The 26,656-nt window shown below is 33.8% G+C and overlaps 1 protein-coding gene across 5 annotated transcripts in view; it reads right to left on the bottom strand.

The window, feature by feature from the left end:
* The window catches only part of LOC129953831 (1-phosphatidylinositol 4,5-bisphosphate phosphodiesterase), a 109,438-nt gene that overhangs the window by 17,243 nt on the left and 65,539 nt on the right, over positions 1-26,656 (bottom strand). Inside the window, exons 4-6 of one of the 5 annotated variants that reach the window (XM_056067315.1) lie at positions 25,256-25,270; positions 24,851-24,997; positions 4,692-4,771 (exon numbers count right to left, since the gene is read on the bottom strand). In XM_056067315.1, the coding sequence (XP_055923290.1) occupies positions 4,692-4,771; positions 24,851-24,997; positions 25,256-25,270 (242 nt within the window). Of the gene's footprint in view, positions 1-4,295; positions 4,376-4,691; positions 4,772-24,850; positions 24,998-25,247; positions 25,271-26,656 lie in introns of all 5 variants that reach the window. The other 4 variants (XM_056067316.1, XM_056067319.1, XM_056067317.1 and 1 more) reach the window with 4 other exon arrangements.

The raw sequence follows: 26,656 nt of genomic DNA, 5'->3' as shown, positions 1-26,656 counted from the left end.
CAGAGGCACCATCGGCTTCAAGAGCTTAGCGCAATAGATTGATGTCAACAGTTGCCAACGCCAAGGTATGTGATCGATACGGTTTATCGACGCGATCTGCTGCTGCTGTCGTTTCTGCTGTTAATAAGATCCACCGAGCTGTATCGAAATCACGTAAAGAATCTTCAGAAGATATTGGAAGTATTGCTATAAAAATATTTTAATGGAAAAAAGGACAAGACCCTGATAAATGAGAAAATAGGGGCGCGTTATCACCGTAAAGAAATTTTAGAAGAACACATCTCAATTTACTTGGGACACACAACACCAGGTCGTGGCAACGCAAAAGGGATTTTTACTTCCATCACAACCTTTTTAGAGAGTCAAGGTTGGAATTTAGATGACGTGCTTTGCATTGGATGTGACGGAACTGCAACTAACACTGGTTGGAAGGGAGGCGTCATTCAATATTTAGAGGAGTTCTTGAAGATACCGCTGCAATGGTGTATTTGCATGCTTCACGCCAATGAGTTACCTCTTCGTCATTTATTCTTGACATTAGATGGTTGCACTTCGGGTCCTAGAGAATATTCTGGACCTATTGGGAAACAATTAGCTGATTGCGAAAGTAAAACCATCGTCGGCTTTTGTGCAGTGGCTGGTAATATGCCTGACTTGCCGACAAATGTGGTTGATGAACTTAGTACGGATCAAAAATATCTTTATCAGATATGTCAAGCTGTATCTACTGGTTTCTGTTCTCCTAAGCTGGCAAACCGTCAACCTGGAAAAATGGCGCACTCGAGATGGCTTACTTCTGCTAATCGCATACTGAGACTTTATGTTAGTACTCTTCGTCCATCAGAGAATTTGCTATTGCTTGCCAACTACGTCGTCAAAGTATACGCGCCAATTTGGTTCCGAATCAAGCGACAGGCGTCTTTTAAGGATGGAGAGAAACTTATTTTCCAATTAATTATTTACCGATATTTACCCGAAAGTTTGAGATGTGTTGTGGATTCTGTTATAGAAAGAAATGCTTATTTTGCACATCCAGTAAACCTTTTTTCATAGTTTTATTCAAACGGTTGAAGTATGTAAAAACATGAAATTTAAAAATCTTCAAAGCCCGGTACTACCCTCAAGATAACATGTTCTTTTAGTTTTTTTGACATTTTCTTTATCTGTGAAAAATTACGGAAATTTTGATACCCCTTTTGATAGTGTAGCTCGAAAAAAAATGTTTTCATACACCGACGGGACACCCTATTGTACAATGCAGTCTAGGCACTCAAAGAAGAGGGACGTGAACCTGAAAACGAATATGAAAAGCTTAGAGTACTATCGTCAGCCAAACAATGTAATGGATTAGAAGTTCCAGACAGCAGATCATTAATACAAATGAGAAAGAGTGTTGCAGATAGAACAGAGCCCTGAGGCACACCAGCATTTATTTTGTGGTTTTCAGACTTGAACCTATACAATACTACTTGTATTGAACGAATCGAAAGGTAAGTATTAATCCAATGAAGAAGGGATTCATGAAAACCGAAAGAACGCATTTTCGATAAGAGAGCCTAATGTCAAACCTTAAAAGATGCTTCTGAACTTTCATGTCTAATAATCTTTCTCCAAAGCGATGTAAAGATTTGCTCCATTGCAATCAACAGTTTTGTTTACTGCTGGTTGTGAGGAATTGACAAATCCTCCAAGAGTAATTCTTGACATGAAAAGTGCTTTCTCAAATTAGCAGTTCTGATTCGGCGTAAAAACTGTAGGTCCCGTCCATCCTTGACAATATTACTAGTTACTTTTCCGTTTTTCGAATTTCCTTTAATGCAGAAATGATTATCTTCATCATTTGGTCTTTTAATCTCTATCTCGCAAATATTAAAGCATCTTGCACATGAGCTGCGTGCTGTGGATGTACGCATATTTTGACTTTTCTTTCACATGAGCTTTATTTCTATTCGCAGACAGCAACGAATTTTCAATTTTTAATTATATATAATTTTCAACAAACAAAACAAGAGAGGTATAATTTTAAGGTTAAGTTAAGCGCTAACAATTTATTCTTTGCATTGTGGATGGTATGTGGAACGCGAATAGAGTTTGACAGTTCGTAGCAACTACACTGCAATTTGTCACTACCAAATTGTTTTTACAAAATTATCTTGTTTTAGAGAACAAAGTGCAAATTTTATTATCCTAACATAAGTGTCAATTATTGGTTTCTTATGATTTAAATGTGTTTTTGATTGAAATTGACTTTTTGAAATGTGTAAAATCACGTTTGTTCGTCCATTCGTTCATTCGTTGTTCGCTCTCATGTGCAAGGGCTTAAGCAGTATTTACACGAGCGCGACCAACTAACGACGAATGAATTTCAAAATATGAGTTAATACAGACATATTTCCACACAAATTCTTAACAAAACGATAGCAATATAGTTTTTATTTAATTTATGATGTATACTTTTACTTTTCAATTCCATATATTAATAAATTTAAGAAAACAAATTTATCCGTCGCGAAAAAAATGGTAGTTGATACGAACTGTCAAACTTTGTTCGCGTTCCACATTATCCACACTCGCACCGAATAAAATAATCGCGCGTACTTAACCTAAACAAATCATTCTTGTTTTGGGTTCTGTGGTCAAATGTTTCCTTTGACATTCTATAATACATGTTAAGAACTTTTTTGGATATTTTTCCAGAAACATATTCTCCTTCAATATTCCGATATTAAATGGATGCCCACGAAATCTTTTTCTTGTTTTGTTTATTAAACAAGGACACCAATAACTTTTTTTTAAAACAAATATAGTTTCGAACGCATTTTCACCATCAAAACAAAACACAATAAAGATAATGATAAACACAAACAAAAAAAAAACAATTGTCAAAGTCAAACTTCATTTGCGATGAATTAAAAAGGTCGCATTCACAAAGCTAGTGGCTACGTAGTCAAGGGATTTTGATTGGCTAAATTTAACTACAAAAGTAGTTGAAATATCCCCTCCGACGTAGTGTAAAAAATTCAGCTACAAAGTTAGTGGAGAATGATTTTGACGTTTCACTATCAGCTGCTCGGTAAAGTAACAATATCTCAAAATGAAATAAATTGTTCAGTATTTAAATACAAATATAAATCATTCAAATTGTGTCTTAAATTTAATTTTATTGAATTTAAAACACAAAAGATAAGTTAAAGTTATCAGATCAAAAATGTTTCTTATTTTATATGACAGTTCCACATTGACTAGCTTTGTAGTGTAGTTTTGCATTCACAAAGCTAGTTGAATTTTCACTTCGTAGCCACTAGCTTTGTGAATGCTACCAAATGTCAAAATCGACGAACCTTCGTTTATTCGTTGGTCGTGCTCATGTGAATAGTGCTTTAATTTTATATGTGGCCTTTTTTATTTCCCGAAATCACATGCAGATACAAATAAATCAAGCGGTCTCCTTCATTACGACGCACGTGGTGGGTGCTTCATTTCAAAAAATACTTCTTACAAAAACTTATTACTAGGTTGCACAATACTCATTTTAGAAATGCGTCGGTCAATTATAAAACGTATTACATTGACTTTCTGTAAAAGTTTCGAGGAGAAAACAGCTGTTGATGTTTTTAAAACCCATGCTTTAAAAGTAAGTCACAAGATATCCTAAAATGTAATGAAGGCGAAAAAAAATCTTACAACTTACTTTCATTACATAAAAACTTCTGAGAAAATTCAAACTTATTCAACTGATCTACTGACGTCAATAATATTGCTCCTTTCTAATCTTTTCCCATCATCACATATTATGTCACATAAATCTATATATACAAGCTATATTATCTCCTATCATGTCTCTGTGGTTTCTCAGAAGCACTTGTTTATTCAGATAAGCACTAATTTAACCCCCGCGCATAAATGAAAAAATCAATGATATGTTTATGATTATAATATTGGCTTCAGACACGCACAAATTAATTACACGTGTAACTAAGTGTGTAAATTTAAAGTCAACATTAACCTGAATTCCTGTATATTTCACTTCTCACTACAAGTGTTTTAATACCAGAAATTACTTCTTGGGGATTTGAATTATGGTTTTTCGATAATAGGTTTAATATGGTGTTTATTGTTAAATGCCAAAAGATCACTGCTTCAAAAGTGACAGCTGTCTTAATAGCGGGTTATCATCTTTTGTTATCATCTCAAGTTTATCTTCTATAGAACTCATTATATTCTATTATCCTACAGTACTTACCTTTTCCAATTTGTATAGCAGTTAAATTAAAAAACTTAAATAATATACTCACTGTTTCATAAGGTTAGTAGTTGGACAAACGTTAGTTGCTTTGTTATTATGAGTGATATGACGTAATCCATCCTGCCAACGCTATGTTTTTTAAAGCATAACAAAAATTAAAAAGTAGATTCCAAAAATAAGTTAGAGTGCTCATGCAGACATTTTTTAATAAAATAATTATAAATTTTAAAAAATACACACACAAAAAATGTAAATACATTATATAGTTCCATTAAAATTGCTTGAAAAGAAAGGTGCAAAGAAATTAACAGAGATGCAGAAACACATATTTTGAATGTACGAACATATGCATTTGTTTATTTAGAAGAAAGTTAGTTACATTAAATTTGCATGCAGAAAACTTCACAAAAATGTTGCTTCGGAAAAACTCCTTAACTTAACTTACTGTTTTTTAAGAACCATCATTGGACATATGTTGTTCGCCTTCGAATTATGAGTGATTTTTCTTAGGCCACGTAGCCAGATCTAAAATTGTAATGATATTTGTAGTATGTAAATGCATTAAGCTTATCAATTTAATGAAAAATAAATCTCAGCTTTTTCAATGTCTCCAGTGTTTCGCCTTATTAAAAAAAGGACACACAAAACATACTTATATTGAATGCTTTATAAAGAGTATTAAGAAAAATTAACACCCTTCTTAAATCTGGATAGTAATTTACATAAGTTTAATCGCATCTGTAAAAATGCTTTTAAAATAAAACTTAAAATGGGAAGGATACCTTATTATTTTTGTATGGAATGGCATCACTAATAAAATAGATTGCGAAGAAAAAAAAAAAACTCTAATTTTCTCTTCTGGTGTTCAAAAATTTAAATCAGACTTTTATGGCTGAAACACAAACATGCTTTAGCTTCGCCTGACGTTTACGAGTTCATCCATAGCAATTCAATGCATGCTATCACAATGGCTGCGTTTCTTCTCAGACAGATAAGGTATCCGGATACTTTTTTGTTAGTGTTTTACGTATTAAATAACAGCTGATCAAAAACAGCTGAGATGTCAAAAAAGGAATCCAAAGGTATCCAAGAATTTCTGGGGTATGTAGGCATCTGACAGAACAGCTTGTTCAACACATGGTTGAATTACATTACATTACATTACATTTCACACTACTCTGCACATAAATGTACAGAGTAGAGAACACAGCACCTTGAGCAACTAGACTATGTAAGGCGATAACAACACAAGACATTAATACAAGACAGAAGGACAGAAGAGAAAGAACAACAGAAAGAAAGAACACATGACAACAGCACGCGATAGGTTTCGAGACGGTCCCCCATCTTTCTACTAACCACGCTCACTGATGCTTGATTTCGGTGATCGATGGGAACCGAAGCTTTATCAGTGACTAGGCCGTTGCCGGTTGAATTTCAAGAAACTTGAAAATCGATTTCAGCTTTTTGTATTTGTTAGTTAGCAAAAAGATACAAAATGTTAGTTGAAGTTGTATTTAAGGAATGTTCTGTACATTATAGACGATAAAGAAGCTCTTTACCTCCGAATTCTAGAAGGTAATTATGATCTTTCTTTTAAATTTCAAAATTGACTTATTTTTTTCTCGTTTTGTAGATCACCAATTTGCTAGGGGTAACCTCCAGTGTAGTGTCCAGCATTCTGAAGATTACAGATTAAGGTTATCTCTTATTTATTGAATTGTTACACACCTATCAATTCATCATCGTCCGACGAATCATATCAATTGAACTATCCATTAAATGTTTAATCGTACAACAATTTTGACTTCGAAGCTTGAATGTTTCTCTGCTTTTTGTGAACAGCTAAAAGTTGTTTTAAATTTTTGACAGCTATCTCAATACTCGTTCAAAAAGGGTTTCTAAAAATCCACCTATCCAAGATACCCTATCCAACACGAGATTGAACGCAGCCAATGAAGTTTGACCTCACGTTGACAGCGGTAGGAAATAACGTAATGTAGCTCAACAGCTATACAAAAGTTAACAAAATACATTCACTTTTAGAGGGGTCCCATTGGTTATTATATGCTGTGTAAGCTAATTCCACGATAAATGAAAACAAACTTTTGAGAACAAATAACAGCTGCTAATGACAGAAGTGCCCTTTTAGAAATGTCATTCAAAGCAACCTCGAAGCGGGCCCCTCGTAACGCAACCGAAGCCGAAGCTGAAGCGTGTTTGTGTTTCAGCCATTAGGCATTGCAAAAATATAACCGCACTATGCAAACCTCACTGAAGCAAATGACAAAGAACAATGCGGCTTCGTACACCGTACACATCGAAGCGATAGAGAAAAAGGCAAAATTCAAGTTTTTCGATCAAGTAGCCAAGCTTAAAATGTATTGCTAGAAAATTTCAAGATCAAATCATGCTATCCCCAACTTCTTCCAAGACACAGAATCTTATGGGATAATGCTGCATCAAATTCGATACAAGCTGTACGGAAAATACGTGACGAATTGGGGTTAGGAGCTTCTATCTGAACGGTTTTTGTAACTTAAAAAGCAATGGAGTAATTGTTTCGGTTCAAAATGGTGCCAGCTCTAAATCTGACAGCAGTTCACTAACAAGGAATGTAGAATTTCAGCATCAAAACATGGGCAGCATTTGGAAAATGGTAAGGAACATTCTATTAATTTACACATAGCTCTTGAAATTCCAAATGGCATTATTTTCAATGACAAAAAGAAGTTTAACCTTAATGGGCCAGATGGTTACAACGGAAATTGGCACGATCTGAGAAAGCACCTAGAAAAACGTTGTAAGTTTGCACTTGCCGTCACCTCTACAAGAATGAACAGTTCAGCTTACATCAGGGCGCTTCACAATACTTTTTTTCCCGACTTAAGATGTTTCCTCGAGTTTTGTTCGGCTAGTCTTTCAGCAATATAAATGCCCCGATTCACGTTAGCCTTTAAAAATTGGAGTGGTTAAATTACTTAAATAAAAATTCAAAAACCCAGAAAATGAGAAAGAATCTGATATCAATAATTTTCTGTTTTTTTTTGACGTAGTTTTTTCGGACTCAATTTTCGGGAGTCTAGTATTACTATCGCTACCAGTCTGCTTACTCGTAGATTGGAGCTGATGCTTCATCTTAAAGGAGTCAACAAAACTTAAAATTGGAGAGAGAAAAAATTTAAGTTCTTAAATTTAAGGAAATAAGTGCATTTAAGTATATAATTTTTTGATTATAAAACAAAGACAAACTAAGTTAAAGAAATAAGCTGGGAAGAAACTTTTGTATGGCAATCAAAAATTACAAGTTTCAGAATCTCTTTTCACTTCAGTTCTCAAGAGATTCAAGGTAGATTTCTTTAATTTGTTACGACGTTAAAAGTTTTATTCAACAGAAAATCAATTTTGAAAGAAATATATTGAAAAATAATAACATTTTCGCTGTAGCGCCACCTTAAGTAAGTAAGTAATAACATTTTCGATCATCAAAAATCATCAACAATTTGAAAGTCGACAAAAGCTTGCATTGAAAGACATGATAATTGAAATCTGATTAAGTTCTTGAGAAGATTTGAAAACAAAATAACGGCTTTGTGAGGGGTGCCCTCAGAGAAAGTTCTTGAAAAAACTATTGGTTAATTTCTAAAAAAAACTTCGAATTCTCGAATTTACACCAACAAATTTGTATGGGAACTGCTGTTATTTTTAGTATTAAACCATGAAAGCCTGAAGCTAATCGGCTTAGTTTCAATCGGCACAGTTTAACTCGGCAAATTAAAGAAAAGCAGTTAGTCTTTATTTAAGTAAAGTTTATTTTAGCTCGTTTAAAAATGATTTTACAAGTGTTGCGACCGCTGCCTTCTTTCTTCTTTTCTCGACTCAAATCCACCGCTCATCCCCGTGTCTGTTTGGAGATTTTAAAATAAAAGTGATAGCCAATAAAATTAAGTCTTTTATTTCAAATTTGACGTTTGCTTTTTTATACGCATTCGGCGACTAGATTGACGACGACAGGCAAGAGACCTTTCACCTTATTTTATATACGCGTTCGGCGACGAGATTGGCGAGGACAACAGTTTTTTGTGCTTTAGGGGCCAGGACAGACAGACAGACGGATGGAATGGGAGACCCACTTTTTTGACTTTTCTAAAATCGTAATGTCATGTTTGATTCGTAATTTTTTACGAATGCAATACTTGCCATATACATATAGTTCCTATTCCTTCAATGTTCACTATTTATGTGCATACAAAAATAAGATGGAATTGAAGATCTCTTATTCAAGGTTTCTTCTTAAAACCCTGAATCTTTGTTCTTTTTCTTAGAAACAAATTTTATGAAAATACTCGTAATTTAAAGCATTAATGAAGTTACTAAAATTTTAAATGTTTTTGACAACAAACCACTTTTTGCTGAATGTACTTTTTTCAAGAAAGTTTAGAAATTAAAATACAAATTTTGTTTCATATACAAAAAATAAATAATTCAAAATATAATAGCGGTCATATCCATTGACTCAATACGACTAGTTTTGAATTGAAGATGATTCCTACAAAAATACAAACAAATTATCTCCATGCCCAGAACAGGAAACTCGTGAGATTTGTTGAGCTGAGAGATTCAATAGTGGAAGAATGGACCTCTGTAGCCGATTTCAAATTAAAAAAAAGAGGCTGGGATGCGACCCACACTGATAACTTCCCATCCCGTCTGTCGATTTGTCTTGCTTAAAAGTTTGTCTTTATGTACTCGTATCAATTTTTTACAAATTTGCGTACTCTTTTTGTAGATTTTATTTTTTATATGAAGAAACGGACTGTTGGATTTTTATATTAAAATTACTGAATATCGAAAACAATATTTTTTGTGAAATAAAATAAGTTTCAAGCCAATATTTTTAAGTTTTGAAAAGCTATTTGAGCCGAAAGTAAATTTTTACCAAGTTTTAGTATTGTTTTTATTTTAGAGTTTTATTTTTTGGAAAAAAAAACTGTCAATTCGATTTTTTTAAAATTTTACCAACAATATTTCTTATGAGATAAAATTACTTTAAAGCCAATACTAAAAATTTTTAAAGAGATATTTGAGTCGAAAATAAATTTTTACCAACTTTTATACATTTTTTTTAGGTTTTTATTTTTTGTAAAAAAACTGTCAATTCGATTTTTTCAAACTTTAATTGAATGTTGACAGCAAGATTTTTTGAAAGATAAAAGTAAATTAAAGCCAATATCTCAAAGTTTTGAAAAGATATTTGAGTCGAAAATCAATTTTTACCAACTTTTATAAATTTTTTTTTTAGGTTTTTATTTTATGTAAAAAAACTGTCAATTCGATTTTTTTAAAACTTTAACTGAATGTTGACAACAAGATTTTTTGAAAGATAAAAGTAAATAAAAGCCAATATCTCAAAGTTTTGAAAAGATATTTGAGTCGAAAATCAATTTTTACCAACTTTTATAAATTTTTTGTTTAGGTTTTTATTTTTTGTAAAAAAAACTGTCAATTCGATTTTTTTCAAACTTTAATTGTATGTTGACAACAAAATTTTTTGAAAGATAAAAGTAAATTAAAGCCAATATCTCAAAGTTTTGAAAAGATATTCGAGTCGAAAATCAATTTTTACCAACTTTTATAAATTTTTTTTTTAGGTTTTTATTTTTTGGAAAAAAAACTGTCAATTCGATTTTTCTCAAAATTTTTCAGAATGTTGAAAACAATATTTCTTATAAGATAAAATAAAATTGAAGCCTTAATTTCAAGTTTTTGAAAAGATATTTGAATCGATATTCAATTTTTACGAACTTTGAGTAATGTTTTTTTTTTAGATTTTTATTTTTTATAAAAAAACTGTCAATTAGATTTTTCTCAAAATTTCATCAGATGTCAAAAACATTATTCTTCGTTGCACAAAATTGTTTAAGAGATAAAATCATATTTCAGTCGTAAAATTTTGGAGGTGAAAAATTTTTTTTTTCAGTTTTATTGATTTAAAAAAAAACCGTTATATTGATTTTTTTCAAAAAATATACCTGTTTGGTATCACGTTACAATCTATTATATAAAATTTAATTCAAGTCTCTAGCGTTTTTGGTTCGTAAGATATTTAGGGTTAACCAAAATTTTCACCATTTTTTCAAACTGCTATAGTAAAAAAACCACCCACGCAATTTTCTTGAGAGCCCTTTCTGCATCTTTCTGCCTTATTATCTGTATAACAAAATTTATTTGAAGTCGATATCTCTTCTGGTTCTTGAGCTATGGACAACGAAAAAAACGTCGCGAACGTACGGACGTACGGACGTACGGACGTACGGACGTACGGACGTACGGACGTACAAACGTACGTACACACGCACGCACAGACATCTTTCTAAAAATCTTTTATTTCGACTCTAGGGACCTTGAAACGTCGAGAAATGTCAAAATTTTCAATTTGACAAATCGGACCCATTACAATAACTTCCTATGGGAAGTTAAAAAACCTGTCAATAGTACGCCAAACTAAATTTAAGCTTGTTTTAAAATAGGGGCATCAAGATCCCTTCCTAATTTATTCCTATAAAATATGCTATTATAAAAAAAAGTCAACTGCAAGCATCAATAGGGGCATAAGTCATCCACAAATTAACCGCTTAAATTAAAGTTCTCATCATACACTACAAGATTCCATTCCATTGAACCAGTAACCAACGAATAACCACAAAATCGTTAAGATCAACGTCAACTTCTTTCATCGTATCTTCACCAAAATATCTTGTCAAAATTAACATTGAGAAGAGGATGGTTACTCAGAGAAAAACTAGACGAAAAAATCTAAATTAAAAAGTTCACCAACAAAACAAAGACCGTAAAAAAAGAAAAAATAGTTAAGCGGCCACCAAGAAAAGTTGAAGTCGCGAGCAAGGATAAGGATGAACTTAATTCTGCAAGATTGCAAGTGCAATCGTCATCAGGGAAGGGACTCATTAAAAAATCAAATTGATTTAATTGAAGACGCTATTGTAAGAAACAACTCTCTTGCTCCAGCCATACAAAAAATGAAGAGTTTTCAACAATGAAAAATATATGCCACCAAAAACACGAAATTCTAAAGGCCAAACAGTCAACAGAAATGGTAGACTTTTTATAGCAATGTGTCAAACAAACGATCTTTTTATTCTTAATGGCTGTAGTGAAAATGACTCACTGAGAGAATTTACATTCATTGGAGGATCAATTTCAAGTGAATGGATACAAATCACATCGTCTTTCGAAGTAGGAGTAAGAACATTCTCTGACCATATGCCTCTTTTAGTAGAACTCAGCCTCAACAACCCCTCATATGACTACGAAATAGCGCTAAATAGTTCAAAAGAAATAGCTAGAAAAAGTCTAAAAGAAATTTACGCAGCAAATTTACTGAACCAGATCAACATAACCTTTTAAACTACATTGGAACTTCGAAACGAAACAAAATATGTTTTTTAAACAAATCTATAAAGGAAGTCGTACACATAAATTCTACCTCATCAAAATCTATTAACCACCGTCAAAAATTGTTCGACTAAGAATGCTTCACTGTAAAGCCTAGTACATACTTGTGAACCATCTCTTGAACCCATACAAATTTCAGTTTTTGGTTCACCCGTGAACTTGCTCGTGAAGCTGAGTGGAGAACAAAGTGGAGCGTTTTCGTTCACGAACAATTCACATGCAAAATGTACGGGAACTGTTGGTGAAGCTTTGACATTTGGTTTCCGCATTTTAAAGTTTGTGGCTGCTTGCGCGTTGTTCAAAAAAAAAAGTTAAAATGGTGTCATATGAAATAGAATACCTATTTGAAGATTCAACTGATGAAGTTGACTATGTTGATGTGTACTCACAAGTGTGTACCCGTGAGCAATGTCAAAAGTTCACTTTCTCCACTGGCGAACGTTCACTTCACGAGGAAGTATGTACTAGGCTTAAGAAAGCGAAGAAAATATATCACCGCAAATAAAAATTATAAAGAATTATGCCTTTATAAAACGCAAACATTACTACAATGCAATAGCTATAAAGCTCTCCTGTACAAGAGATACCAAAGGTTTTTGGACAAAAATAAAGTCACTAAAAGGCCTAGACTTCGTTTGTGGGATACACTTCACGGCAGGAAAACTGACCGAACACTTCAAAATATTGCTGAATCCATGCTTCTTGGAAGAGCACAACTTTCACTACGCAGAACCATTTGTCGAAGATGATCTACTTGATAGGGAAATAACTCTAAATGAGCTACAATTGAGCCTGTATAGCTCTAAGAACAGAAAAGCACCAGGTCCTGATCGAATCCCTAACGAATTTTACAAAAATGCTCCTATTGAGTTCCTAACGCACATGCTTGACGCCTTCAATTTCACCTTCAGAACCGGTATCGTGCCTCAGGAATTTAAAGATGCCGTTGTGTACCCGATCTATAAAAAAGGTGATGTTAATTTGGCATGTAACTACAGGGGCATATCGTTCATGAACTCAACAGCAAAAATTTTCTCTGCTATTCTACTTAATCGAATAAACGATTATATAGAAAGAAACGAAGTATTGAGTGAGTATCAAGCAGGTTTTCGTAAAGGCTACTCAACGATAACCAACATTTTCACTGTGACGACCATTGCCCTACATTTTCTGAAAAAAAAATTAAAAATTATGTCATGTTTTTTGTCGACTTTAAAGCAGCTTTTGACTCTATTGATCGCAATGCATTGTTCTACAAACTGTCTCAGAAAGGATTGTCTACGAAGCTGTTAAAAGATATCAGAAATATGTTCCAAAATACTCGACAATCGGTGTGGGATGGCAAAAGTATGTCAGAATGGTTTAACACAACATCAGGCGTGAAGCAAGGCTGTCTTCTGAGTGCAATATTGTTTCCACTGTTCATTGACGATATTTCTTCTCTTCTACCTGCTGGAGTATTCGTAGCTGAAACAAGAATTAAAGTGCTTCTTTATGCTGACGATCTCGTTATGTTTGCTGAATCTCCACCGAGTCTTCAACTTATGATCAATAAACTCAGTACTTATTGTAAAAACTGGAGGCTTACAATAAATTTAAAAAAAATTATGATCATTCGCAAAAGGCAAACAAAATTGGGAAACGGCGAAAAATGGTTTCTAGATGGTGAATCAATTGAAACAGTCACACAATACAAACACTTTGGTGTTATACTGCAATCAAACATAAAGTTTTCTCTCCACCTTAAGAAAAAACTGGTTTCCGCTAAAAAGCTTATAAATTCCTCCTGGAAAGATATAATCGGGAACAATGAAATTAAGACCTCCGCGAAATACAAGGTCTTTGAATCAATTATGCGCTCTGTCATGAGCTATAGTTGCCAAACTTGGGGTTAACGTTCATATGAAGAAGTTGAAAAACTGGTACGACTGCCGATGAATACGCCAAATTTCGTTCTTATTCCTTGGTTTACCTTCATTATATCACTATACTCTCAAGCTACATTTTGATGTTATCATAAAAACCTTTAGATCACCAATGCACAGATAACCCAATATTCTTACGAAGTTTGTAATAAACAGGAAGGTGGAATGGGTTCGCGAATGGAAAACTCTGTCTGATAAATGTGGATTCAACTTAAACTTGCAATACGAAAACCGGGCTTTTAAGAGTACATTTTAAGCGCATATTTTGCGTTTTTAAGTGCTTGGAAATGCTAGCCCTAGTGATAACCCTTTAAAAAAAATACGGTAAGGAAACTTTTCTTGCAAAATTTTGATTTTTTCGTTGTTTTTGTAATGAATTAAAACATCTTCAATGCATTATTGAATAAATAATCGTTCTATTTTAAGTACTGACGTAGTTTTAACTTATCAAATGTCAAAATATGAAAACTTCAAAAGTAAAAGTTGTCATGCTTTTCAAAATGAAACCTCTTTCTTTAGAACTCTTTATTATGAAAGACTTTTAACTATTTGACATTACTTAACTATTCTGCTCAAAGGCGGAGACTTACGAAAAAATATCTGTGTCCAAAACACCAACAAGTTTATTTATGATGGTTATATAACCTCTAATGCAGGTGTTTTAAGTACAGTCCATAATAGATTCCTTTTCCTGGTATTCTAACACTGTAACACTAAAGCTATTGTACCTAATAATGTATCGGAAAATGATTTTTTAAATAATGATTTATGTAATCTTGAATAGAGCCGAAATAAAAGCTTATACATTGCGTAACTAATATAATAAATACAAATGTTGTATAGAATAAGTCTTATTTTTCAAAGGAATAGAAGTGTTGCGTTGGGTTCATCCCCACTACCGTCCAAGACATAATCCTACAGATCCACCATTGAATCTGTATACATTTTCCCATCTGGTCAATGTGCCAAGGCATAGAAGAAGGGTGGTAGCAAAATAAGATATGAAAGTAGATTGATGGTTAGAAAAAGTTCTGATGTTCTGAAACATGGACACCAGACAAAATGAGAAAACTTCCGATGACGAGAAAAATTGTAAACTTTTTCCGCACACAATATCTCCCATTAACGAAGTTTTTTCAGGGTATTTTCGTAGTATAGACATGTGTTGTGGGATATGCGAGCATACAGTGATGTGCTGTTAAAAACATTCCGGATTCATTAATTTTAAAACCTATCTTTTTTTGATTTTAATAAATTGCTAAAGTCAAAAAAAAACTTTTCGACGTAAGTGTGGCATTGATACCATCAATTTATCGAAAATATGTGAAAGAACTCCATCGACCTCAAAATTTAAAGCTACAAAAGTGAACTTTAGGATGAGTGTATGTTCTTAAAAAATCTTCTTTTACAACGGGTGTGCGATGGCTTGATGAGAACAAGCCTTTTAATAGCTTCAAACAAGCATCACAAGGGCATTTCTGTTGTTCTAAAAGAATGAATACTTGACACTTGTTTATAATTTTGGCTTTAAACACTGAGGGCCTTACCAATAATTATTGCCTAAAGAAGCGTTTAGATAAACGCCACGTTAAACTTTAGAGACGAGTTTATTTGTGTGTTAAGCAATAACCAAATTAAACACGTCTTTAACTAAACTCTGCTCTATTACATTATCTACTACATTTGTTGCCAAACAGACATATGAGTGAATTGCATCGGTATCAAATCTCGCATTATCTAATTGGAAGTCCACTGACAACATTGCAGATATTTCAATGTTCTTTGGGGGGTGTTCACCAGTTTCCTTCTGAAACCGACTTAATTTATTTTGCTCCTGGCTTGCGTTTTTAAGGCAATAGCCAGTGGCATTTAACATTTCCTGAATGCTCTGTCAAGCTTCAAATTTAGCTTTGAGTGTTTTTCCATCCTTGAGTTTACTCTCCACTGTCATAGAAAACGGCTTTACTGCTTCAACCAGCAACTCCTTCATTGCTGGTGTCCAGTTAACGGACCCGACTTCGCTTTATTGCCATTGGAATAACAATTTACTCTGAAATAAATTGAAATGTTACTTATATATTTAAATAAAAAGAAATTAATCTATTTGTTTATTTTGATCGCTAATTTTTATGAGCTCACGGTCACAGCCAAAAATAAATTTGCAGCAGATTAAAGAAACATACGAAAAATTTCTTTTCCTGCCAACTGCCAGAATGACAGCACAAACATGACGCTAAACCTTAATCACGAAGTTAAACACGCGTTTCTCTACTTTAAAATTTAGAGTGACGTTTAGCGTTAAGCTGACTATTAAATTGATTATTGGTATGGTTCATTATTTAGAGTCCACTTAAATATTTAAGTCGTCACTAAATTTGATTATTGGTAAGGCCCTGAGTGAATAATAACTTCTTTTTTGTAATTTATTTTTATAATAAAAATAAATATTTGCACTATTCTATTTCTGATTATCAAAGAATAAACATAGTTTTTTATTTCTTCCCGAATTTCCTCGGTTTATTGTTTTTAAACCCGTTTTTCATCAGGTTATGGGCAAAGGTCCCGTAAGATATATGCTTTGTTTTTAAATTTTATTTTTAAATCGAAATTAAACTGATCATGGCTTTAAATACTGTGTCCGTAGAAAACTGAAGGGACAAGAAAATTTTGATGTTTGAAAGATTGTGACCAAATCATATTTAGTAATCAGAGGATTATGGGATTGCTTTGAGAATGAACTGGATGCCTGTCCAAATAGCAACTGATCTGAAAGCGAAGTCTGAGCTTATTTTGTTGCTTGAAACCCAAACCTATTCGTACATATCAGATGCTTTATCAGCTAAAAGTACATGGATAGTGGATTTGCTGAAACAACTCGTTGAATTGAAGTTGGACGAGTGTGATTCCATGGAAGGCTACGTGAACAAAATGGTTATGACCTCATTAAAGGTTAAAAAGGCTGGACTAATAATTGATGACAAAGTTGTTGCGTAGTTGATGTTAGCAGGGTTGCCTGCAGATTATAAACCTTTGGTTATGGCTGTTGAAAACTCAACCAAAATACTAACATGTGATGCTGTCAAGACTCTATTATTGCAAGAAGTTAAATACAATCCGTAATCAATTGATAGTGCCATGTTTGTGAAACCAAAGCATAAGCAGCAAAAACATAAGTCACATCAGAAGATCAGGTGCCACACCTGTGGAGAAATTGGTCTTTTCGCAAGATAGTGTCCAAATAAGAAAAGAGTAAGAAATAAATCGAATGAAATTGCTATGTTTTCAACTTTTTTTAGCCAAGAATGAAGTCTCAGAACGAGCATGGTTTGTAGATTCTGAAGCACCAGCACATATAGCGATGTGCAAGTCATTATTGAAGAATCTTAGGTCACCAACCCACAAAGAAATTATTGTTGCTAAAAATGCAAAGCTGGCAGTAGAAGGTATTGGGGATGTTAATTTGACTTTTGTAGATGGTAAGAAGAAAACAAATGCTGCCGTTTACGATGTACAATATGTTCCAAACTTATGCGCAAATTTGTATTCTGTGAGCCAATTAGTCAAAAATGTTTGCAAGATTTTAAATTAACATAAAGAGGTTGTAGCATCGGCATCTCTAATTAACAATATGTATCGTTTAAATTGCATTATACCCAAAACACCACCGCTGAACAATTCTATTGCTTTGCTTGCACAATCGATTGCGCACATTTGTGAAGACAATTTGATGAAATTGCAGAATGCAGTCACTGGTGCCAGTAATTTGGTGTTAAGGTCCATATACATTTAATAAGTTTAATATTAAATCTTTTGAGCACCCTTACTATTCTTCATAAAGATAAAACATGTTAAACTTACTTTCCTAATAATTCAAAACGAAACTATTTTATTTACAAAGCAGTTAAGATGATTTTAAGAATATTAGAACCTTTATTTATAGTTTAAAAGTCTATTGGGTGTATTTTCACTAACTTACTTTTAACAATAATGCTTAACACATTGAGATGTGAATTTGTTTTCTAGTCAAAATACATAAAGATCTAATTTTTGTAGGCGCTTACTCTTACTAGTTTTTGAATTTTTGTAAGCGCTTACTCAACTTGGTCTCATAGATAGACTAAGCTCGTCGGAAGCTCTGTTCAAGGTACAATAGGGTCATTCAGGAGGAAATTTTATATAAGCCTTCATATTTTGACTGTTGTTTTTGATTGCGTTGACGTTGGAGCTTTTAGCAATTATGTGATAACTTTTTGCTTTGCACGGTTTTTTTAAATTTCTTAATTTTCTAAAATATAAACTTTTTTAGTGATGTGACATGGAACCTATAGTCGAGACTTGATATCTTTTAAAAATCCGGTTAGTTTTGAACATGAGACTCGCTATTTCACTAATTTTTAAAATAATATATTTTAAGAAAAACATGCATTAAAGGAAAAATCTGGAATTTTTTTTAACCGCACTGCATATAGATACATGAGTACTGAAAAGGCAACAAATATATATGTCAGATATACGTATACCTATGCCAACATACATATATATATGTATGTATATGCAAGCAGTTACATTTTTTGTTATTCTTGTCTTCAGCCTTGGGCACAAAGTTTTATGTAACCTATGTTTTTGTTTTGAAATTAAGGGAAAGATTGGCCTAAAGTGCATGTTTTTTGTTCACAAAATTCGAATACTCACAAAGTCAAAACTGAATGAAAATCCCCACATGTTTGAGTTTTTTGTACCTTTAGCTTTTAATTTTCATTTGCCTTTTTAGGTATAGGGTATTTTTTAAAGAGCTTGAGAATTTTAAATACTAATACAAGGCAAAAATATTGTTGGAATTAATTTTGTAATGAGTTTTATTTTCAAAAGAGGATTTCGGCATATTTCTATTCAATGTATCAAATTTTTGTCACTATTTTTCCCAATAAAATTGGCCATATGGCGTCAATGGTGGCTTCAATATAACATAAGAGATTTGAAGGTAAGCCAAGTCTCTAGTATAGGGTTTAACAATAAGGGCGGGAAGATGATGAAAATGTCAATCGTGGCGTTGCTGTGTGGCACGTAACGCCGGCCGTCTAGGACCATATGGTTCAATTTGAGCCAAAAGAAATTAGTTATCATCGTTATTCGCTTGCTGTTAACGGTGATCGCCTCATTAACATCGTTTTCAAAAAAGTGCGAACTAATTACGCCACCGCCGGACGGCCCAAAATCCACACAATTCATCACCCGAGACGATTTAAAAAGGCCCAGTTGCCATCAAAAAATTTCGTTCCAACTAATGCAACTGAACTTCATAACTTTGTGATTTATTTATTTATTCAATTTTATTTCAAGTTTTATGTAAAAGTATTGTTTGTAACATTAGAAAAGGAATAAAGACTTATTCATTACAATACAAAACACAACTTATAAAGGAAATGTAGCTTGTCTAAGGAGTTTTCTTTAGATGATAATGTAATTGATACTTTTTGCAAGTAAAAGATGGTCAAGTAAAGTTTCTCGTTTGAAATCAATGACATCTGAAAAATTACCTAGCTACCTTGTTCTTATTTTGCGTTAAAAGAACGGAGTTGACTGCAAATGAAGTGTCTCATGTTGTGTGAACCTTCCGATGGGCGTCGAATTTTTCAGGAGCTGCTGGTTTATATAAAAAAAAGGTAATCGATAGGCAATAAGTCGTAGGAATAAGAAAGAGAAAGTCAACAGGACGAAGTCGGTACCAAAATAGTTTTTGGAATTAGTTGATGCTTAAGCTATCTTTTTACCACATTCACCGCCATTTCAATGAAACCAAATGTCATCAATTTTTAGAAATAAAAAATATCAATCCGAGTTCCAAAACAAGGATGTTTACACAGTTTGACATCAAAACTTTGAAACCATATACAAAACCCATCGAAAGATAATTTTGTAAAACAGTTCTCCATATTCATATTATGTATTTCTTTTATTTTATGTCCGGTAAAGCTTCTCCTTAAATTTTATCATACAACTGTTAGACATTGACTTAGTTTGACAATTCTTTATTTATAAAACTGGTGCCTTGCATAGCGACGAACTGTCAAAATTGCAGTGACTCATTTTTGTTTTGGTGATATTCTACTCAAACATGTATTTCATTTTAGAAAAAAATGGAACTTATGACATCCAAGCCGAAACTTCACGAATTGGCCTCCTGAAGAAGGCAATGGGGACATTGCCCAAAGATAGTGGCTACGTAGTCAAAGGATTCTGATTGGCTAAATCCAACTTTGTAGTAGAAAAAAAAAACAAATGCAGTACGACTGGCTGGTGGAACTTATGACATTCAAGCCGAAACTTCACCAACCGGCCTCATGAAGAATCCAATGCTTTCCGGGATATGTGGAAACGCCATGCGCAGGAAAGAGATAAAAAAGCTTTTGGTAATAAATGGGGCTTACAACCCAGAATCATACATTGGCTATACACATCAGTTATCAGACCGATTTTAATGTACGGTGTGGCAGTATGGTGGACTGCTTTAGAGAAAGCTATAAACCGAGATAAATTCGCCTCAAAGCCTCAACAACATTTGCCACTCCGTAATTCTTAGGCATTTAGAATTAATTTCAAAGCACACAGACCACACTATTCCCCAACTGCAATTCGAAAGAAATTTCCAGATTTCTATACTTCCCAGATCTTTCTGGGAGGATGGGCATTCCTGGAAGACTAGTCAATCCATTTTTATACAGATGGTTCAAAAACTCTATAACAATCCGTAACTGTCGATCATCTCTAATGGAGATGGCACAGCAGTTTAATATTCACCTTTGCTGGGTGCCGGGCTATAGAGACATTCGAGGTAATTTTAAGGCAGATGAACTCGCCAGGAACGGTACAGTGTAGCCCATCCTACCACGCTTGGCAATTGCTGGCATACCAATCGCTACTTGCAATTTTTGCTAATGCAAGACGCTATGAAAAGGAAAAAACCAGGTGGAACAACATCACCACGTGTCAGGTCACAAAAAACATCCAACACTGGATTTAAAGCGAGCAAGGTGCTTGCTATCTCTAAGCAGATCGCATATAAGCTCGATAATATTAGTCATAACAGGACACTGTCTAACAGGAAAGTACGACACATGGATTAGGAAGAGGGGGAAACAGTTCTTCACCTTCTCTTTACATAACCTGCTCTAGCTCAAAACGCAAGAATTACCTAGAAGAATTCTTCTTTAACGATCTAATTTTAAACGATTTAAATTATATCAGTATAATCAGTCTCTCACGTTTCATAAGGACTCAAACAGGTTCCACTGAGCTTAGGAGAAAGCCTTAAGAATCATGTGGTATCTCAATGGGCCATTAAACTGGCCAAAGTGTGTCTGATTTTATCATGGACAGCCACTTTAACATAACCTAACCTGGGACATGTTGACGGAAACCCCTTAACTCGTTTGGAAAACCAATTATAGAAAATTTTGTCTCGAAAAAGTATATATTAGGTATTCATTTTAAACTAAATAACTCTAATTAATTTTCCATGCTCCCAGGTATGGAGTGAAAACATTAATTAAGAGGAATGTACAGCAACAGGTAGAGGTCCATATAGACAAAAACATTTCAGAGAAATTGTGGGAAGCATAACTGCATTTGTTAATATATGGAGCTCCATAATTTGAATTAAAGCGAAACCTTTTGGGGAAAGTAGTACCTTTAACCAAGGCCATAGGTAGATATCGATCAGGACACCAAACACGCTGCTCCATCCAGCTTAGAAAAACAACGTAATTGCAGAAGAAGACCTCTTGAATTACTTCTATCCAGCTTCTTAGTAAGCAAATTAAAATTCCAAAAGAAACAAGTAAGGTCATCGAACATTTAAAAAGCTTACAAAGAAAAACCTAGACCTGTAAATCAAAATGTTAGGAGTTCGAGATCCAACGGCGAGAAATCATGATGAGGAAATGAAAATAGAAATCGGTGTGCAATGACTAGCACAAATGGGTTCATGGTTGGAGTCATTTTAGTATCTTAAATGTGTTTAAGATACATACATAAGTTTATCATACTAAATATGGGACAGTTTAATAGTTGTATTTGTTTAAAATAAAACGAGCAAGCTGTCCTTAAAAGAATTATATTACATAACCTATACTAAAGTGATCTGCATTTTACTAGCTAGTTTATTTGGTGTTCCAAAATTGTAATTCTTTTACTTGCTTTTAAAATGCTTATTACCTTTTATTAAAAATAGAGCGCCTGAACACATCTTAACTGTGACAGTGCTTACAAAAAAATCAAACAAACCTAAATCCTAGGAACGGACCTATTAATTTAAGGTCACTCAAAAGTAATTAGGATTAAGAAAATAACTAATAGGATTTTTATTGGGTAAAATAAATCAATTTATTCTTGCTCTAGATCTGTCAAAACATAAATTTCCCATGTTTAAAAAATGTTTAGTTGGGAATTTGACACCTCTACTTTACTCGTTAAAACGTCCACGAACTTACACTAATACAACGACATACAAAATAATTCGAATCGTGTTTCATGCTCCTTACATGAAAAAAAAGAGAGCACGAGAAGCGCGCGATCGAGGAGATAGAGGGATGTCACAACAGGAATGAGGTTCGTAAATTTTACCAAAAGGTAAGAAAAACCTCCCAAGGGTACCACTTCTCCAAATTATATAACGGTGATGACGAACCGAATTCCGCTGTAAGGGAGATAGAACCACTCAACCTACGCGACTCAGATCAACAATTCCACCTACCCGACCTTGACGAAGTGAAGATAGCGATATATAAACTGAAGTCAAACAAAGCTGCTCGGGCTGACGGCATCGCTGCCGAACTATTTAAAGCAGCAGGCGATGACTTGGTACGGTGCATGCACCAACTCATCTGCAAAATATGGTCGGAAGAAAGCATGCCCGATGAGTGGAATCTCAGCATAGTGTGCCCGATACATAAGAAAGGAGACCCTCTAAACTGCGCCAACTACAGATGCATCAGTCTCCTTAACACTGCATATAAGATCGTCAACAACCTGCTAGGTCCTTACCAATTATTCACACTACTGCAGATCTTGGAAAAAAACCAGGAACTTCAAATCGATACCCAACATCTCTTTATCGATTTTAAAGCCGCATATGACAGCATCTATAGGCATCCTTGTCAAACTTATCCGTTTGTGCAGAATGACGATGGAGAATGCACGCCGCTCTATCAAGGTCGGAAAATATCTTACCGATGCATTTGATGTCAAAAAAGGTTTTACACAAGGCGATGCACTGTCATGCGATTTCTTCAACATCGTTCTGGAAAGAATTGTGCAAAATTCAACCGTCAACATTAGAGGCACAATCTTCCAAAGGTCCATCCAATTACTCGGATATGCAGATGATATTGACATACATAATTGAAAGATCAAAGCGTGATGTCAGTGGAGCGTTTTTGAGCATTGCGACGGAAGCGAAGAAGATGCGTTTAGTGGTAAATGAGGGCATGACCAAGTATATGATGTCATAAAAAAAGGACATTGAACAACGACTTCTTGGACAAAACCTCATCATGGAAAGCTATAACTTTGAGGTAGTTAAGGACTTTATCAACCTAGGCACTGCTATAAACTCAGACAACGACACCATTGCTGAAATCAAATGAAGAACAACTCTTGCAAATCGCTGCTTCTTTGGACTTAGAAGGCAATTGAGAAGTAAAGTCCTCTCTCGAGCATTTAAAATCACCATCTATATGGCACTCATCTTTCCGGTTCTCATTCATGGCGCTGAGCCCTGGACCCTGTCAAAGAAAGATGAGAGCGTCTTAGGATGCTTCGAGAGAAAAATTCTTTGGGTGGTTTTTGGTCTCGTTTGCATAGATGGAAAATGGAGGGGAAGATATAACGACGGACTGTACTGGCTGTACAACGACACTGGCCTAGTTAGAAGAATTAAAGTCAAACGTCTTAGATGGCTGGGTCATTTAGAGCAAATGGACATCAACGCTCCAGCCCGGCGCAGTAGAGGAAGAGCGCGACTCAGGTGGCGCACCCAGCTGGGAGAGGACCTCAACCAACTTGGCGTGCGAAACTGGAGACAGATAGCTAGGGACCGAGCTGGCTGGTGACGCATGTAGCGCCACTTTAAGTAAGTAAGTTTCATGCTCCAGGAAAAATTAAATTTTTGAAGGAAATCAGATTCATGGAAAACCCCATAAAAGGCAAAATAGCCATTTTGTGATTTCAACTTTAGAAAAATGTGAAATACATTATAACCGGTGATTTTGTTAAATTATTTAAAATTTGATTTTTAGCTTAGTTTGCTAAACATTTAACGAAACCATTTAAAATTATAGCCCACTCGATTAATTATTTAATAAATAGAGCGTGAATTCGTTGATTTCTCTTCCATGAAATCCCCATAAGGAAAAGTTTGTTTTTCCAATGACTTGATTATATCCACGTTGCTTATGCGGGAGCATTGGGTTTCAGTATCCAATAGTAACTCGATAAATGCTGTAAAAATCAAAGTTTTGGGTACAGTTATTTTTAGAACCGATAATTGAATTTGTTTTTGATAATTCGGTTATAGCGATTATTGAACATTTCTACCATTGGAAAAAATCTCTGACTGAAATCCCACATGAATGTTTTTTTTGAAAGAATTATATCGTTGGAACTGCGTAAAATTGAAGCACAAATCAGTAAAAGGATTACGCTGCTTTTTGCTTTAAAATGATTGTCTCTCAGGAACATAGAAGAATAAAATTTGAAACACAAAATAATTGGCCGATAATACTTTTTTCCATAAATGACTATTTGATTGATTTCCTTGAATGCTTTAATTGGACTCTAAGAGTCAGATCTAAGACCTCATAAGAGTTCTCAAAAACTTAGAAGATATTTAAATATTTTATAGTTTAAAAATATCATAATTTTGTACGATCAGTATGCATTTTGCAAAAAAAAACATACTACAAAATTCCTTTAAAGTAAAACAATAATTTAACAAAAGCTTGAAGATTTGGACACAATTTTGAAGTCGATTTCCAATTCGAACTAAAAAACGTAGTTTGTTTCCTAAAACAAGAATCTTGTTGACCATCAGTTTATTAGAATCTAGTCCAATGAACTCAAAAGACTGTGAGACTTGTTAAAGCCTCATCAATCCAACAGTTAAATCCGCACTTTTCTTATTAAATGAAGACGTAAAAACACTTACCTTGGCACATGCAGCATCTGGACATATTATATGATGGTAAGTGATATTGATGTAATCTGTATTCGAACATATTGTCAACGATCTTTCATCAAGCTTGTTTAAATCAGTCCCGTGCTTTTTTGTTACTTTATCCAAAAGCTTTGGATCCTGAAACAAAGTGTAATATATTAGTTTGTTTTATAATACTATAATACTGCATGCTGTTTTTAGACACATTTTATTAATACGTATTGAGTTAAAAAACAAACACTAAAATTAGTAATTGTAATTAAACGAGTAAGCAAATGAAAATACGAATTGTTAAAGCAGCAATTAATAATGTGTAAAAAGCAAAAACTGCAATGTTTTGTTTTTTTATTTTTTGGTTATTTTATTGTTGGCCAAATTAATTAAGTACCTATTTACCTTGCAAGCCAGAATCTGTAAATAGAAAAATATTGTATTTATAAAGATTTTCTTTGTTCTTGTTTTTGTTAAACAGTAACATAAATTTATTAAAGTTTTCGGAGGTGAAAGCCGATCGGAAAATTGACCCACGTTCATTGGGGTTTTTTTTAGTCCTGAATCAAATTTCAGTGTTTTTTTTTTTCCGAAATTAAGGCTACAAAATGCTTTTGTTATTCCTAAGGCAATTTTATTTTTTTTATATATGTATCAAATTTTAAAACACAAAATTCCTAATTTATATTCGGCAGGTTCAGATGACATAAGGGACTTTCAAGTATGGCAAGTTTCTAGTATCTGATTGACCAGCTGCCAAAAATTGCTTTCCGATTAAGGCAACTTTATTGGAAAGTTGACTGGAAAGTTAGTCAAGAAAAATCTCCCTAACTATCAATTGAAGTCTACTTCTGTCAAAATGACAATTGATCATAATTTTTTCATTCAACTGAAAGCTGAACTTTATTTCTCTATGATTTATTTTATTTTCTGCAAGTTCAATACAAGTGCAATACAAAATACAAATCCTAAAGTACTTAATGGCTGAATCACAAACACGCTTCAGCTTCTTCTGCGTGTTACGGTGGGCCTGCTTCGAGGTTGCTTTGAATGACATTTCTATTATTTTATCCCTCCAAAGTGGAAATAATTTGTTTGTTGACATTTTTTTAACAGCTGTTGAGCTGTCAGACAAAGCAAATGTTCAGATAATTGAACTAGAGAATCCGTTTGGAGTCACATTACGTTACATTACGTTCTTTTCCTTATGACTGTGAAACGAAACGTGAGGTCGAAGCTTCATTGTGATAGCATGCATTGAATTCATATGGCTGAACTCGTAAACGTCAGGTGAAGCCGAAGCGTGTTTGTAATTCAGCCATAATGCTTTCCAGACTGGCTGAACACGATGGTGAAGCTAAAGCTAAGGCTTGTGGTACTGTCATACTTGAAACTTTTACTTTTGACTTTATACTGCACAGATTTTTGACATTTGTATGATTTATATGGATAGTTGAGGGATCAAGTTCTTGTTTTGATTTTATGATGTGCAGATTTTTTTTGGCAGCTTGAAACTTCAATTCTTGTCGCGCTTATTGTGGAAGTCTTTTGCTTCAAAATGCGCGTTTTTAATGACAGCTTCTGCTTTAAGCGTTTTTTTAAGTTTAAAACTTCAAGTATTGTGTTCAGGCGGTGAGGAGTGTGTATATAATAATGTTTTTTGTACTTTTTGCACGTTCTACTGAATTTAGAGGTTAGTGAAGTATTTGAAATTGGAATTAACGACACTTGAACTAAGTAACTAACTACTTGCCTTATAGTCAAAATGTTCATTCAAAAAAGGCAGTTGACTGTAAATGAAGTCTT

Source organism: Eupeodes corollae, chromosome 1, assembly GCF_945859685.1.
Source record: "Eupeodes corollae chromosome 1, idEupCoro1.1, whole genome shotgun sequence".
NCBI lineage: Eukaryota > Metazoa > Arthropoda > Insecta > Diptera > Syrphidae > Eupeodes > Eupeodes corollae.
Note: the sequence above shows the minus strand (reverse complement) of the source record. Positions and strands in the feature narration are given on the sequence as shown.